This window comes from Cydia pomonella, chromosome 4 (assembly GCF_033807575.1).
Source record: "Cydia pomonella isolate Wapato2018A chromosome 4, ilCydPomo1, whole genome shotgun sequence".
Classification (NCBI taxonomy): domain Eukaryota; kingdom Metazoa; phylum Arthropoda; class Insecta; order Lepidoptera; family Tortricidae; genus Cydia; species Cydia pomonella.
Genome location: NC_084706.1, coordinates 3,018,789 through 3,036,973, shown reverse-complemented (window position 1 = coordinate 3,036,973; position 18,185 = coordinate 3,018,789). Strand labels below are relative to the sequence as shown.

The following is an 18,185-nucleotide window of genomic DNA, read 5'->3' as shown; positions in this document are numbered from 1 at the left end:
TAAAGAGTGCTTTAAGAAATAATTATAAGTCTATTGGTGTTTCAGTTAATTGCTTTAAAAGTGAACAAAAGCATAAAATTAAAAAATTAAGAGAAGTTAACGTTTGGTTGAAATTTATCTTATTAATTGTGAATTGAATTAATTGTGAATTGAATTAATTGTGACGTTTTCAGTGAAACCTGGATCTTTTACCGAGGGCGCTTACGCCGCACTGCGTAGCGCAGCGTTGTATTTATATGGGAGCATCGCTGATAATGGCGTAAGCGCCATCGACAATAAGGTCCGTTTCAATATTTTTTTTAATTCAATTCAATTTTCAATTCAATACTTTATTTCCAAGAATATGGTACATACACTGTTGGTTAGTAGAAGGTATTAGATCAGCATATTCTGCCGGCATACATCGGCGTAGAAATATTTACGTAATTATTTACATGAGGAGTTAAATTAAACATTTAATTTGTTTAAATATTTGTCCGATCACTGACATAATACAATGTGTCCGATATCTTCGACGTATTATTTTTGCGGTAGGTAAGGGACGAAACAGTATTTGGTATACTTTGGAGGAGTATATACCTCATCGATCTATACGGCTTTGTCCATTCGAAAAACGATTAGTAGATGGTTTTGAATTTCAATCAATACGTCGTCAATCAAAACAATCAATTTTTTTTCGTGATGAATAGCAATGGCATTTCACCTATTGTGCCGTAGAATTGGTAAAATCACATCATTACTTTTCGCGTATTTTATGAAAATGTCTTATTACATTAGGGTGAAGTCATCAAAAGATGGACAGTTAAGCGACTACCGTTACTTTCTATATTTTTTACATATGTTGTAGCTTATTTTTATCAACTTTTTATTTTTTAATATGATTCAGCATATAATCTAGATTAGAATTAATTATTCCAAATGCTCATATTGTAATTCAGTATTATTATAAAAAATATATATGATGAAATAAGGCAAAATGCCCAGAAGATGCCCTATCTCTGAACGTTTTGACCCCAAAAGATGAACCAGCATAAAACCAAAATCAAGTACCCTAATATTTAACGACATGATGCCAATAGATGAACTAGTATAGGTAGAGTGTAAGGCCAAATGTTCATTTTTTGGGGGCCGGTCATCTTCTGGTGCCACTACCCTACGAAGTTTCAAGTTCCTAACATACCAAACAAATTTCACTCCCCTTAGGGAATGAATTTTCAAAAACGCTGAAGTTACTTTTCTATTCTAACATGTTGGTTGCCCCCCCATGCTTCTCCTAAAGTGTTGCTCCCACGCCCCATACAAATTTAGTGATCCCAAGGGTTATCACCGGTAATGCTCACAGCATCGGACTATTATTGAGGTTAATAAAGAGGTAATGAGCACCACTGGTGATGCTCATGGCCATACAGAGAAGATTACGTGATCCCACCGGTGATGCTCTTCGCCACACAGAGAAGATTACGTGATCCCACCGGTGATGCTCTTCGCCACACAGAGAAGATTACGTGATCCCGCCGGTGATGCTCATGGCCACACTGAGAAGATTACGTGATCCAACCGGTGATGTTCTTGGCAGCCAACGTGTTAATATATGTAATACCTTTTCACGAAGTTTCAAGTTCCTAGCTTAAAATAAAACTAGTTTACCATACAAACGTTCACTTTTATTTCAATATAATACCTTTTCACGAATTTTCAAGTCCTTACTATCTCTCTGTAGCGTTGGCGAACCGTTGGAAATACATTATATTGTATGATTTACTGAGATAAATACAGTACATTACACCAACCAACGATATTGGTGTCCTGTATTACGATATGGGAATGGATTTTTTTCTGCGTTAACGTGCACGTTTCGCCTCTGTTCTACATTCCGTTTCGCGTGTACCAACTTTCGTCACTTCAAATAGTTAATGCATCGTCCGGTACCCTTTGCAAAAGCCACCGGCAATAAACTTCCCGGACAGGAGTCTGTGTGTAGCAAAGTCTGAACTCTTTGAGTTTGAAAAGGGTGACGGCCGGCACGTTTCATTATTTTAGAATGATTTGTGTCAAAATGACTGCGCGCCTGTTTTGAACTTGCTCTAGGATTACGTTGGAAGTAGCAATAGGACTTCTTCTTCCTCGCGTTGTCCCGGCATTTTGCCACGGCTCATGGGAGAGCCTGGGGTCCGTTTGACATCTAATCCCAAGATTTGGTGTAGGCACTAGTTTTAACGGAAGCGACTGCCATCTGCCCTTCCAACCCAGAGGGTAAACTAGGCCTTGTTGGGATTAGTCCGGTTTCCTCACGATGTTTTCCTTTACCGAAAAGCGACCGGTAAATATCAAATATTTCGTACATAAGTTCCGAAAAACTCATTGGTACGAGCCAGGGTTTGAACCTGCGACCTCCGGATTGCAAGTCGCACGCTCTTACCGCTAGGCCACCAGCGCTTCAGCAATAGGACTCTCTCCTCAAATCTAACTGTATGTTAAACAACGTGTCTTCCGTTGGTCGTTCTGGCCCGTTCGTGGCACGATGAGAGGATTTTTAGTAACACGGGCCATGGCTCGTAGTATTATCCTATGCCCGGTAGGATAAGGTGGTGTGCTGGTGCGTACCTGCTTCGGTATTGGCGTAAAGCCTTGGCAGCATTATAATTGCACTCCAATAAAGTTAATTAAAATAACGTGTAGCATCTAATTGTGGCATTATTAAACGTGACATTATGTCAAAGCATGATGTCACCTTGTTAATAAATATCAAAAATATATTCAATCATCAAACCAAAAACTATTTCATTATAACAAAGGTTTGTTTGGACTTAAAACGGCAAACCTGTAGCTTGGGGATAGGTACGTGTCTCAGAACGAATGTTCACCCCTCCCCCCATTGAACCAAAAGAAAAGCAATAAGTGAAAGTACATTTATTTTATTTTCAGCTATACATATATAGCGTAAACTAAATGGTAACATGATGTACATATTTGTTATATTATTATTAGCGCCATATTCTATATGCACATATATGGCATGTGACCAACTCCCAATAAAGTAGTATAGTCAGAGAATTTGAAATAGAGGTGGATTGGATCAAAGTCAAATGGCATTCTAAAAGTTTTAATCCAGTCTCGAAAGATGGCAGTAAATTTTCTGTGGCTACAAAATTTTCTTTGACAATCCACCTCTATTTCAAATGTTCTCTTTAAAACAGTCAATGTAAAAACATAGATGCATACTGTATACAACATACTCGAAAAATAAGTCCTATAGTTATTAATTCGTCAACATAAAACACATATTTTTGATCAAGACGTATGATCCCATATTTTTACAATTGATTTTAAACAAAACAGGATCAAAAAACAGATTGAATTTACAAACTTTGCAAGTCTAATCGTAGTAGTATTGCCTAAACAAATTACGTAAACATCCCATGTTTTTCAATTTCAGTTGGTTTCAGATATCTCAAATTGTATCAAATAAATTGTTGTATACGTATCTTCACAGTCTTATCACAATAATATTTTTATATTCATACGCTTACATTTCATCAATATGGGGATATTACGCTAAACTCTGCCACATATTGAGGGCCTACCGTGAAATATGAAACTCGAAGTTTCATTTTATTCCTCTCTATCACTCTTGCATACTCGAGCGATAAAGAGGCAGATAACGAAATATCGATTTTCACGTTTCGCGGCAAGCCTCTGTAAACAAACCGCCATGATGCATCAATGTCATAGTGAAAACTTTTCAAAAATCTGTTTAAGGCGTACGCTGGTTCAGAATATGCGATAGTGCTGCTCTCTGGCGGCAGAACATTGCAGTAATTGGAATAATTTATAATCCGTTACTTTGACATTTATACACACATTCCCCTGCGATCCACGTGGATAGCACTTTAAGTGTTTTAGGGTGCATGACGACGAAATCCGCGTCACTTCCAAAGTTGAGGGTCCCCTTTCTGGCTTCTATGCCCAGAGCCCGTGCGGGGTGTAGCGTAGCCGTTTCCAGGGCGTACTCCAAAGTGCAATCTGAAAATTATGTAGAAATTTACTTTACAACATTCACTGCCAAGAACACGCTAGGTGTGTTCTTTCTGTATTGGAATTCGGACGCTTGGCAGCTGTTTTTTTTTTTCAGTCACGGACTATGAAAAAGTGACCATAAACCTTAATAGCAGATTGTGTTACTAGGGAGCAAAATGACATTTCTCATTCTTAAAAAAATTACTAGTTTAACACAGAAATATTTTTAAATAAAAATCATTGTTTCCTTAAAGATGTCAACATTGATATTGTTGTGACAAATCAACTAGTGTTGCCACTAAGTTTCGCGTTTAGTTGCATTTTATTTAATTTATACATTTTCATGTATGTACCACTATCACTAATAACACGTGCGGTCACTATTCTCTACTTTGTCTTGTATTGGGCGCTTGGCGGAGGTTGCAGTTTTGGAATGTGTTGCGTTCAACTCTTCACTAAGGTGCTCAAGTTTGTTTGAGGCTGGCACCGACTCCAAAAATAACAGATTGTAAATATATAAATACGCAGATTTGTGTGATTGATTTCAGAAGTATGTATATAGTTCATACTTTCTTGATGTAATTAAATTGATATAAGCCTAGCCATTGTATTAGGTATATAGAAAGTGTATAGAAATAGATTATAATTGTAATTGTAGGGTAGGTTCACTTGCGTTATTGAAGACATAATTATATTTTTTTTCTTTTCAGTGCGCTATTGTTTTTTTTTTGTTGGTCGATTCGTTTCGTGTTAGTGCCGGTTTTTTATTTCCTTTTAGTTTTTTCTTGGCGGTTAATTTTTTTTGTTAAAAATCTTCGTAATACTTAATCATTTGTCAACTTCTTTAGGTAACTGATATAGATATTTGACAATTAGTACAGAAATGTCTGACTTTCATCTTATAGTCACTCAACTAAATAATATATTATTAGTTATTAAAATGAATACATATTTTTGATTTTTAATAGTGTATTTTACGTAACAAGTATTTATTTTTCTACGCGTCAACAGGTAAGTTATCTAAATTTATAGTGTTGTAAAAACTCCCTATATATGTTAAATTTCGTCATTTTTGTGTCAACGGCATGAAATGTACGGGCCCTGGTGATATGAAACTCCTGTAAGGTGAATACGGCTAAACCGTCCGCGGGAAGTTCGTAAACCTGTGCATAAGTCAGGTAATAGTCAAAAATCATTGGTAAATAAGCATTTGGTGCTCTGTAGATGGCGGTTAAAAAAAAAAATACGCTCGTATGCGGAAGTTTTCCGCAAACCGATTTTGCGGCATTGACATAGGAAACAAAATATTCCATGACATTATTATGAAGTTAAAATACGGACAGCAGCTGCAAGTAGGAGATATCTCAATTCGTTTCTATATAATTTTATTTGTTCTTGCTTTTTAGGAAAAGCATATGCATCTTAATATTATATACATCACGAAAAAAACATGTTTAAGAATTTACCTGCTCGGATTTAATGAGGCCATCGTGGCTACGAGATAAGATCTACCAATGGTTAATTACTTTGTTAGAACTATCGAGAAGTTAGTAACCAATGAGTTATGTTCGAAGTGACATTGAGGATGTTTGTGCTACTTACATATGTGCTAGTCTTTAGTCATATATTTCTACAATTATTGAATTGTAGAAGTAAATACTTAAATATGATTAGGTTATTTATGCTGTGCTGTATGAAAACTAGTCGCTAGTTCTAACGAAATTGTAGAGATGTGTAACATGATTACAGTGCGTAATTCAAACTACATTGACATCTAAATGATGTCAGGTTTTTGATGTCATTCGCCCGTGCGTCTCACTCGCGCCTACATGTACGGAGTACGTACGAATTGCAAATTTTGATGGCAAAATGTAAGTTTGAATTGGCCTCACTGCTCTTATACTACGCGAGCTAATTACGTAGGTCACGCTGAATGACCTTTGCCATGGCAATAACCCCAAAACCGGACTGCTATTTCATACATCTCAGCTAATAGGGTTGTTTCCATCTACAAATCTTAGGGCAGAATTGTATCCCAATAAATTCTTTTGGATTATAAGAACATGTTAAACTACTTTAAGGGGACCTGTAATGACCATATTTTTGTAAATATTGAATTTAAAATATCTTTTGGCACACGTCACGTGACCAAACTCGAAACGTCATTGAAGATTCTGATGACGTCACAACTCTCGGATTGACACTGTTGACAGTTAGGCGATGAACAACAAATTACAAATGTCAGTTGACAGTTCGTATCTTCTACGTGTGTATGTAGTTATGTGTCAAACCGTAAACTGTGACGTCACACAATTTTCAAAGAGCGTTTTGGGCGCGAAAGCATCTGTCAAAATATATTTTGTTAATTTAACATATTTAAAGTCGTTTTAAGTATAAAAGTTGAATTTTAGGGCAACTTTTAGTTAATATAGAACGTAATACAAGCGTTTCAAAAAATTGGAAACAACCCTATTGGATCGGCGGGCGGTGAGTGTTCGATCCGCATCAATATGATAACCCTATTTTAGTTTCTGTTTTCCTTCACTACAAAACTGCCGTGCGAAGCAATCAGTATGCAGTAGGAATCATTAAGAATGCAAGGGATATTTGGGAAGTTGGGAACGTTCTCATTTACTTAGTTTCTAATTACCCCAAGTAGTTAATATCAATCAAAATGAGCATCACTTATGATTGTATTTTTGGTGAACTCGAAACCAACGGTACTTTCTTTTTCATCAGGCATACCAATATCAGACTTGTATGTCTGTGGTATTGTCCAATCATGTAGGTATATAATGTAAAATGTACCTACAGTTAAGGTATTAAATATCTACACGGACAAAGTGGCAAAATGTCTACACGACCTTATTGCCCTGTCATTATGCGCATGTACATATTTATGGCACTTTATCCACATCGACATTTGATACTCGTACCTTGAATGTACAATTGTCGAGAGCTCCATCTACGTTTAGGCACATTGACGCACACCGAGCTGCTTTCGTTACGAGATCTGCCTTACACGGGACAATTTTTCGCCCAATCTGATTAAATTGACAATTTAACCAGGTGGTAACGCAATAATGAAGTTGAACAAAGGAAGCTCGTCAATGAAATTGTGTACGTAAGGACACTAGATGAGGTTGGCTCTTTTTTTTCTTATCGAATTGTTAATTTGATCATCCTGTCTGTACGGGCCTTAAATAGTCATTTACCTGTAGCTTCCTTAAAGGTGCGTACACACTCGTCGAGGTTGGCCGTGCTGCCACATAGCGTCTTAGTGCCCTCGACGTACGCTTTACCGCCCTGCACCGTCACCCGCTGTGGTCCGATATGGTAGTTGCCGTCGGCCAAGCCTTGGGCTGCCACGGCGTCGCTGACCAGAACTAAACCTAAGTAAAAAGTTTAAATGCTTGATTTTTTTAACAAGTACGTAACGTAACGGGTAAAGACCCGTGTGCTCATTTTGACATCACAGTGAAATATATGAACATTAACGCCCTTATTCATAAAACTTCACGGGCCTAATTTAGTTAAATTTTGTTTTAACCCTTTCTTACAAATACATAAGTCAAAATGACGGATAAAAACAAACAATTCATAGCTTATTCAGGCCTATAATGTGTTTATGAATAACGCCATAATTGTTTAAAAAGTGGCGCTGCGAGTATTTCAAGCCAGGAGAGGCGAACAAACATTACTGCCGTGTTAAACACAACACTTTTCACATCACTACCGCGAGAATAGCGTAAACATTACAACGTTCGTATAGCAACTACAACTGCATTACTGTTGCGACGATACTGCGGCGGCCGTAACGAGGACGCTGCTACTATCAATTTTCCTTGAAATATAACGGCCGGTTTGAATGTTCAAATCACGGCATTAATGCGGCTACGGCGTCAAGGCCGCAACAGTAATGCAGCGGCAACGCAACACGACGTTTAAACGTACAAATAAGTGACTAATGCTTACCTTAGGCATGGTGGTGAGACTGGGATCAATGGTCTATACTTACTAGCTAGATGGAGCATTACCTGTTGGGTTAATCCAGCGGGCTAACCTCAGGGCCGCCGGGTGCGCATGGAACCCGCCCGATATTGTTCCATAGTAGACTGCTTAGTTGGTGGTCGACGACATATAGAACACAGATCGTCACAACATATATTACCTGCAGGGTTAGTTCTGCAGGCTATCCTCAGCGCCGCGGTGCGTGTCTGCAACCTGTCTGATATTATTCCGTAGATCTGCTAGTTGGTCGACGAGACATACAACACAGAACACCACAACATACATTACCTGCAGGGTTAGTCCGGCAGGCTTACCACGGCGCTGCGAGGCGTGTGTGTAACCCATCCGACATTATTCCGTAGTAGACCCCTAGTTGATCGACGCGACGAGGATCACCCCAACATACACTACCTTCAGGATTAGTTCTGCAGGCTATTCTCAGCGCCGCGGGGTGTGTGTGCAACCCATCCGATATTATTCCGTAGTAGACCTGCTTGCTGGTCGTCGATGCCAGCAGCCCCACCAAGCCGGGGTCGCGGTGATGGAACTAAAACACAGGTCATTATTTACTGCTGGCATAGACAAGCAATAAAACGTACTTCTCCACGTGTGCAATTGAATTGCAATATCACAAACTATACGACTAAATATGAAACGTAAAACTGCCTGCTCGCTGTCACAGGCATAAAGCAACAAAGAAAGTAAAGCCATTTATGGTATGTGCATTCAATGATGACGTAGGTACGATACTCGTAATAATAAATTTTTTGTGCTTGCAACGGCTAGAATGCAACAGCGCCCACCTATGGCCAATTTTGCATTTTCTAACTTGCATTCTCGAGCGCGACTTCATACTTACTCGCGTTTGATTAAATGGAGTCGCACGTGAGAACGCAAGTCATGCTAGCCGGCGACCCTCAAACACGGTAAGGTCAGTCCTGTCACGTGTAAATATTGGCTTGGAACCTAAGCGTTTACAACTGTAGAGGTACATGCACTGTATTTTAATATGGGTATTCATATGTGTACATTAAAACAATATAAACTAGAAGAAACCTGATGTTATTTAAACCACCTTTTAAGCAAATAACTCAGATGTTGATAATTGTTAAAAACTATCCTATGTCCTTCCTCGGGCCTCAAACTGTATCCATACCCCCTCCCCCGCTCCTACTTGCCTACGCTCATGAGTATCTTGCCCGCGAGATACCCTACCCGTCTTCTTTAATTAACACAGTTAGAAAAAGACGGGCACTGGTAAGAAAAAAAAAACTTACTGGCAACATTGCATTGAACAAATGCGTAATGAGATTTGCTCCATTCTTAATCGCCTCTTCTCCCTGAGCTAGGCTTGCCGCTGAATGACCCAGTGCGACTTTAATGCCCAATTTCGTCAAGTCCTTGATGGCTTGAGTGGCTCCAGGCAGTTCAGGGGCTAGTGTCACTATAACTACGTTGTCGAGGGATCCGTAAATCTCATTGATAGTGTCTATGCCCTGAAATTTTTGAATACAAGTTAGTAAGTCTAGCTCACCCTTTAGAACAAACAGCATTGAAACTTTAAAATCTTGTGATGATATATTTACGAGTATTATTTGCATCGTGTTTTGTTAGCAATAGGTAATATGTAATTTCGCGCGAGTGATCTCATATTGAGATCAGATCAAATTGATACAAATTTGCAGGTTAGAATTGGCCTCAGGGATAATCTGATGAGAAAGATAAAGAACGGCTTCTTTATATCAAATTATGTAGAAAAATATATTATGGGCAATAAATTTTAACCTTATTATTATTATAAGGGGTTCTGAGGGGTAACACTACTATAGTAGAGACATAAAAGTAGAAGTAGTCTGTTTCTATGTTAAACATCAAACTTATAATATATAAATAGCTGCACTGCATGTGCTATCAAAATCGTTGCAGACTTATCTTGGTCTAACTTAACATTTGTAAGGAATGCTTTTCACGAGTTTACAATTAGGCACGTAACATAAGGTGTATTTGGGTAATTCCAAAAAGTTCAGAATATTGGCTTATTCCAAAAATGGACTCTAATTTGATGGAATTATGTGTGAATCACGGAATTAGCCGACATTTTGAAGCAGGGTAATTCCACGAGACTACAACGTCAGTTACCAATTCTTTTGTGTGTTCTTACATTAATTAAGCAAATTTAAGCGTCTGTGTGTCTGGCGTAGCCCCACTATTCTGACTTAAACTGTGATTTCAACATGATGTCAGTTATCCATGCGTCTCGCTTGTGCCAATACATGTAGGTGCAGACAAGTACAAGCGAAATGCATGTGCAACTGACAACATTTAAATATCATTTTGATGTCCCAATGTAACTGTGATATTTACTCTGTTAGTGTAAACAATATATCATGAATTAATTGCACAATCTTTCCAACGTTACTATTTTTTTAATAACAGATAAAAAGTTAATTGGCTTGCTATCTTTGCGGCCACTTGTAATAAGTAGGCCATTGATAATACTAATTGACAGCCAATCATCAGCTACATATTGTTTAACCACATAGCTACTTCTGGGACTGATATATATGACTAGAATAAGCTACTTTCCTAAAAATGTATATACAGTGTTAACATATTCACTGCCGGGAACCCACCTGGTGGGCGCTCGTGAACTTTGTTCAGATGCCGGACAACCCGCTGGGCAGGTTGTTTTGTACGCAGCTATAGACCACCGGTTTTTGGGGTAGTGCGCCGTTTCTTGTCTGGCAGTGAATGTGTTAAGGGCAAAAAAATGTGTCTAATGATTTTAAAGTTAACTAAAACTCATATATGGTAAATTCAGGTACCTAGAGATGCTACAAATTTTGGTAGCATAATGATTATAAAAACTAATCTTACAGAGAAAAAGAGACAAAAGTTACGTTGATTTGTTTAATTTATAAAGTTCTGTCTTAGATTTCATCTAGGTAATTGACTGTACCAAAAAAAGTCTGACAAATATTGATTAAACTGCGAACTTAGTATCTTAAAACAATTTAATTGTTATTTAAATATATTTTACAAAAATACCTTATCTAGTGATTTGATGTATTGATCCATATGGGCCCCCTTCTTTTGGATATTAATAAATGGGCCCTCTAGGTGGACTCCGAGGATAGTGGCACCATGTTTGCCACCAGGACTCTTTTTAATGTGGGGAAGGATTTTCTTATATTTTTCCTTATCTGATGTCACCATGGTTGGGCAGAAGGATGTCACTCCTTGTGACAACAAATTTTGGGCTACTTTGTGCACACCATCTTCGACATTTTCATGGTCATATGAAAAATCTATACCCCATCCACCTATAAAAATACCTAGCTGGTAAATACAAGCATTTCTAATGGTAAAAATCATGGTAGTTTTTTCATAAGTTGTGAACAAAAATATAATGTGTGTTAAAAAATTACAGAAAAATACAGACGTAATAACAATTGTTGGAACATGACCTAGTTTAAAGGCCAACTAATGATATAAATTACCTGTAAAAAATATTTTTGTACTGCTTAAAAGTAAATTTGCTTACCATTAATTTGAATGTCGATAAAACCCGGAGAAATCAGTAAGCCCTCACAGTTTATTGTCTCGTCAGCTTCCAGTTGTTCTACATAAAATATATGTTCAGGATTTTCAATTTTACCATTTCGAATCCAGAGGTCCTCTTTTATTATTTCACTATCGCGAAGAATAAAGCAGTTATGAAAACGAGTCAAGCCAGACTTAGCTTTCATTTTAGTAGATAAACAATTAGGTCAGAACAAACAAAAAGTGGAAGTAACCGGTCTGATGAAACGATTTCAACGAACTGAAAAATAAAGAAAATAATACAATAAATACGCCACTCGCAGCTGACACTGACAATGACAAGTATGAGTATGACAACTGACAAGACAACCAATGACAGTGACATTTCATAGGTCCGTATTGTGCTCGAATTTTCCTTCACTTCAGCAATAAACATATTATCATATGGAGCGTGCGTAAACTGTAGGGGGCAGCACAGGAGACGTCAGATTTTTGGCGCGAGGTGTAATGCGAGCTTATAGGGAGCGTGCATGAACTGTAGGAGGCAGGGGGCTTACCGCGAAAACCGAAATTCGCAAATTGCGGGGATCTTTCTCTTTTACTCTTACTAAGACGTAATTAGAGTGACAGAGAAAAATGCCCGCAATTGACGAACTTCGATTTTCCCGGTAGGAGCCCAGCACAGGAGCCGTCAGATTTTTGGCGCGAGGCGTAAATGTGATGTTTTTTGTTCCGATGTAGCCCACAAGATGGCAGAACCTACTATGCACAAGAAAACACGTGACATGAAGATGGCATTACATCTGATCTCCTTCGCGCTGGAGGTGACCCAGTCATCAATGTCCTCGTAAAACTTTTTAATCAGGTTTTGCGAGGTACTCGCACACCAGAATCCTGGAAAACTGCCACAGTCACCATCTTACATAAAAAAGGAGATATATCGAAGCTGAGTAATTATCGCCCCATAAGCCTCCTTTCCCATACGTACAAACTCTTCGCAAAAGTTTTATGTAACCGCCTAACTTGTATACTCGATGAATGCCAACCTCCCGAGCAGGCTGGTTTCCGGAGCGGATTTTCTACGATCGACCACATCCATGCGGTAAAGCAGTTAATGGAGAAAAGTCACGAGTACAACCGGACCCTGTGCATGGCTTTCGTAGATTACGAAAAAGCCTTCGACAGTGTCGAGCATTGGGCCGTGTTTGACTCTCTCCATCGCTGCTCAATCGACAATCGCTACGTGGATGTGCTCCGGGAGCTATATAGCTCGGCAACAATGCAAGTCCGGCTTCACAAACTCAGCAACCCAATATCCATCAAAAGGGGAGTGCGTCAAGGGGATACCATTTCACCCAAGCTTTTTACGGCGGTACTAGAAGACGTGATAAAAACGCTTGCATGGGACAGAACTGGTATCAATATCCATGGTGTCTTCTTGTCGCATCTCAGATTTGCCGATGACATTGTATTGTTCGCCGAGACCCTGGAAGAGCTTCAAGTCATGGTTGAAAGCCTTTACCATGCTTCTTTGAAGATTGGTCTTAAGATGAATATGTCCAAGACTAAAGTTATGACGAACATCTCTAGTGAATCGATTCCAACTATTATGGTTGGGAACGAAGTACTGGAGGTGGTCGAGCAATACGTGTATCTTGGACATATTCTATCTTTTGACAAAACACACCAACGGAAGGAGATCACCAGGAGGATCCAGCTGGGTTGGGCGGCATTCAATAAACTGGCGGACATCCTCAAACCCGTTAACATTCCACAATGCCTGAAAACTCGCCTCTTTAACCAATGTGTCCTGCCCACCATGACCTACGGTGCCGAGACATGGACGCTCACTAAGGAGACTGTGCATAAAATTCGAGTGGCACAGAGAGCCATGGAGCGCGCCAAGCTCGGCATCAAACTTCAAGACCGAGTGAGGAATGTCGAGATCCGACGTCGCACCAAGGTGCAAGACGTCGGACACGTCATTACCAAATTAAAATGGAGCTGGGCGGGACATGTTGCCAGGCAGAGTGATGGCAGGTGGGCCAAAATGGTGGGCCAAACGGAATGGTGGCCGCTTACAGACGAAAGGAGTGCCTGGCGTCCGTTGGCTCGTTGGGTGGACGACATTCGGAAGACTGCGGGTCACTTCTGGATGAGATTGGCTCGGGACCGGGATAAGTGGCGTACTAGAAGAGAGGCCTATGCTCAGCAGTGGGCGATAAAAGGCTGATGTGATGATGTAAATGTGCATGTTTATGGTTCCGATTCAGGCCACAAGATGGCAGACCCTCCAACGCGCACGGCCCTATTAAGCCCGATAGATTTTAAAGATGTATTCTTGACCTCATTTAAAGGCTAAAAATGTGATAAAGTTTCTTGAAATCGATCTTGTTTTAGAAATAATGTAAATTTTTAAGAATTTTTTTCTGTTAAATGGGAACGCCCTTCTTGTCAGGTTCATTTATGGAAATTTTAAAAACTCCCGGAATAGTAATGCAGGATTATACGTTCCGTAATTTTGATACTATTAACTCGAGACGATTTGGACTTGAGGTTCAAGCGTTCGACTGCTGACCAAGGCCTGTCGACTTCCATAGAAATACATGACCCTTTGTAATTGCGCATGTGTGGTCTGGGCGGCTACCGGGAGAATCGTAATTCGTCAATTGCGGGCATTTTTCTCTATCATTCTAATTACGTCTTAGTGAGAGTAAAAGAGAAAGATCCCCGCAATTTGCGAATTTCGGTTTTCGCGGTAGGCACCCTGATGCTGTGGAAATACGTTGCCAGTAATTATCATAAAAATATTTTGCTACAGCAACATTGGCTTTGTTTATACAACTTTAGGAACAAATAAAACTATTTTTATCAGATATTTTGATTTATGGCATACTGCCATATGTAATTTATAATTATTTTGTATAAATTATTACCTATTTCTGTGTGTCTTTGTCTATGTTCATAAAATCTATGGAGGTTAGAGGCCCTCCATAATAATATTTAAAAAAAAAGTCATAGTCAAAAGTGGTCAAAAGACCTTGCACGTGGGTCTGGCCGGTTAGAATAGAACATAGACAAAAGTCTGCAATGTCAATGCTGTCAATAAAGTCATTGACGCAAAACTATCAAATATGGAGTGTGGAATTAAAAGGAGTTAAATCTCTTATGGTAGAACTATTGCAAAAGTGTCCAGCTACCAGCTATAAATAATAGTTCCAAATCTCTCCAGAGTACCGCTAGAGAGGATAAGAATCTAGGTGTTATTGATGGAGTGAAGTGCGCTGTGTATGATTCGATTTTTTTCTCAAGTATTCTAGGTATTGTAGCACCACCTATTTATAGTTTTTTGTCGGACACTTTTTGGTATATGGAGATTTTGTTCCTTGTCTCTACTTTCCATAGTTATTTGGTTAATAAATGTCAGTCCTATTTGTTCCATAAGGTTTGTATTTATTTCGTCATATTTTTTGACCCATGGTTCAAAACACACATGGGACTCCTATTTAAGGTTTTTTGATGACTCTTTTTGGTACAAGGTGATTTATTTCCTTACCTCCACCTTCCGTACTATAAGGGTTCCTAGTTGACGACCGAACCCTAAAAATCGTGAGGGTTTTTTTTTAAATTTACATTAAAGCGATACCTATGCAATATTTTCTAAAGTTCATTCGAAGATCAGGTAGTCATGATTTAATTCCATATTATTTAATATTAGTGATTCATGATACCTATACCTACACATTTAATTATAATATATAGGGATAATAGTACATTGTGCAACGAGGGGGGTAAGTGAAATCTTGAATACGAGGGTGGTCAGTTAATAACATTCTTGCCCCCGGAGTTTCACACAATGTTTTTCATCACACTTGTGAAGAAAAAACTAAATTTTATGCGAAATCTTATACCTTTAAACGAGCAATTCTTGTATATATATATATATTTCCGGGATCTCGGAAACGGCTCTAACGATTTTGCTGAAATTTGATATATGGGGGTTTTTGAGGGCAAACAATCGATCTAGATTAGTCTTATGTTTGGGAAAACGTGTGTTTTCGAGTTTTCATGCGTTTTTCTTTCGACGCAGAATATGGTCGCTAATTTCGTGTTGCCGGCCACTGTCCGTTTGGTCCAGCGGGTTAAGACGCGGACTGCTAAACGAGTGATATGGGTTCGAATCTCGCCCGGTGACTAACTTATGTTCAAGTTTATATATTTTTTTTTAATTTTTATTGTTTTAGACAAGTTTAATTAAGTAAAAAAATGTAGTTAAGATTATCACCTATAAACCACCATATTACAATAAATAGTTATAACCGAGCAAAGCTCGGTCGCCCAGGTACTAATTCTTAAATACGGTAACATATCAACCATTCGTCCGCCATTTTGTAATTTGTGACAGGTTAGGCATCGAAGGCACATACCTATTCGGCATTCAGCTACGATTGAAAATTATGTAAAAATATTTTAAACGGCTGTTAAATTAGTAAAATTAAATATATTTAAACATAAACAAAAATATTAAATTATAAATGTCAGTATTTTAAAAGTAAAACTCATTTATGCTACTTGGTTTGTGTAAGTGACATAATTAAAAAAAAAGCTGTAACTCCCTTAGGGAGTTATAGCTTTTTTTTCACAATCCATAACTGCCGCGGGAACAAAATAGGTATTTGTCCTTCAATACACCTGCATGAAATAAGAGCTTTTTTTAGCAAGTGTGATGGAAACTATAAAGTAACTTTTATCCAGAGATTAATTAACACTTCAATTTAAAGATAAGATAAAGATAGTTTATTATTCAAGTAGGCATATTACAATGCGCTTATGAACGTCAAATAATGCTACACCGGCTCTAACCCTACACCTCTGACCCGAGAAGATTTAAATCCCCCCTCAATTGGAGGAGGGTACCCAATATGGACCGGCAAGAAACTCGGCGGGACACATCTTTTCAAAACATTACATCTTATAATTAACATGCAATAAATAAGAATAATAAAATACAATCTAGATTACTATAGAAATCATACGATTACATACAGTAGCTACTTTTCTTTATAGAAAATTGATAAAAAATATATATTTAATTTATTTCTTTATTTCCGGCCAATCTACCCATAGCTTGTTAGTTATAGGTATACAGACTTACAATCCTAGTGTTAGTACATCTTAACCTAGGTCTCACAGCTTCCCCCCGAGGGTTGCCCACCTTGTCGTGGTGGAGGGGCTTAGTAGCCGTGGCTTGGTCTCCCACGGTGAAGCGAAGAGGCAACCAGGGCCGGCCTGTTTGAGGTGCGGGCTGGCCCGAGGAGGACGCTCCAAGTGGGCTTGGTAAGCCCGCTTGTGACGCGTTGGAGGTGGACCGTCGAGGAAGAGGAGTGTCGGTATTGCGGTGAGCCGTTCTCCCTATCCTCGACGGCCGAGGTGGGATCGCAGGGGAAGAGGCGTGATGGTATCACGATGCGCCACTCTCCCTATCCCCTGCGACCTTGGCGGGGCCGTTCCGCTGTAGCGGCGTTGGTGGGGCTGCAGAGGAAGAGGAGTGTCGGTGTTACGGTGTGCCGTTCTCCCTGTCCTCTGCAGCCGAGTTGTGGTTTGCGGCAGAACCATGGACCTCATCTGCCGCCGGGCGCTGGGAAGTTTTCTGGCGCCCGTGGCCTCCTTGTGGCGGGCTCGGGGGGGTCCGCTACACTGCAGGACGGAGGCCGAGGAGGAAGGCGCGTCGAACCATCTGGCGCGCCTCGCGTGAAGGGCCTTCGGGCATTTGCGAAGGAGCCGCTCGCGGGCGGCTGCCGCCGGGGTCGCGGATGAGTGCGCAAGCGTTCCTGTAACCCCACCAATAAGGCGGCGAGGTGGCATATGGGGGGTTTTTAGTGGGTATACCGTGGGCCTCATTAGCCTAAACGGGAGTCCCACATAACCACTCGGGTCACCCCCCGCACCCGGGTGGTATGCGGAATGCATTTTCCCCCTAGAAAAAAAAAAAAAAAATCAGAAAACATATCGAGTTCTTACAAAAGAAAAAGAAAAATGAAATTAATAAAGAAATGAGAATATACATATATTTATGTCATGAATAAAAAAAAATCGTGATAATATCTTGCCTGTCGGCCTAACCAAATGCTCCCTTCCATATTAGTGCTCATTTATATCTACTGGGAAATACTTTATTTTTTCAATTCTCTCTTTAATAATTGGAATCATAATGCATGTTACTTAATCAATTCTTATCATCTATAACCTGCATTACCGTTCGTGAAACTTATTTCTTCGTTTTCATCGATAGCTTGAAAACGGAACGGACGTTATTAAAGTTAATACAGATTGAAATGTAAAAAGTTTTCAATTCCCGTAATACGTGTACCGCTGCGAGTCTCGATCTAACTAACGTACGTAATGTAACTACTTAAGAAGCCAAGTAAGTTCTTCTACACTAATAGGGGTACACGAGTAGTTGAGTAGTTTTGTATGGGACCGGTCTACTAATAACACAGACATGTACAGTGTATTACCGTCATGCGGGCATTTATTAAACTGTTAATAATACAATCCATTAGCAATCGTTTGTGAGTATTAGCAAATCATAATTATGTGAATTAACTGCTCAA

General features: G+C 39.3%; 1 protein-coding gene across 1 annotated transcript; it reads right to left on the bottom strand.

Moving 5' to 3' along the window:
• Window positions 1–2,895: 2,895 nt before the first annotated feature.
• Window positions 2,896–11,910, bottom strand: LOC133516857 (N-acetylglucosamine-6-phosphate deacetylase). Its single transcript, XM_061849859.1, has 6 exons — window positions 11,573–11,910; window positions 11,077–11,351; window positions 9,306–9,524; window positions 8,440–8,575; window positions 7,233–7,409; window positions 2,896–4,023 (listed from the first exon to the last, which is right to left on the bottom strand). Exons 1-6 carry the CDS (start codon window positions 11,775–11,777, stop codon window positions 3,830–3,832), a joined length of 1,206 nt encoding a protein of 401 aa, XP_061705843.1. The 5' UTR covers window positions 11,778–11,910; the 3' UTR covers window positions 2,896–3,829.
• Between the last annotated feature and the right edge of the window lie 6,275 nt (window positions 11,911–18,185).

Coding starts and splice junctions, on each gene's coding strand:
- LOC133516857 (XM_061849859.1), bottom strand. CDS start 11,777: ATGAAAGCTAAGTCTGGCTTGACTCGTTTTCATAACTGCTTTATTCTT. Junction 11,352..11,572: donor TATCGACATTCAAATTAATG/GTAAGCAAATTT, acceptor GTATTTTTATAG/GTGGATGGGGTATAGATTTT. Junction 8,576..9,305: donor TGTTCAATGCAATGTTGCCA/GTAAGTTTTTTT, acceptor CCTGTGTTTTAG/TTCCATCACCGCGACCCCGG.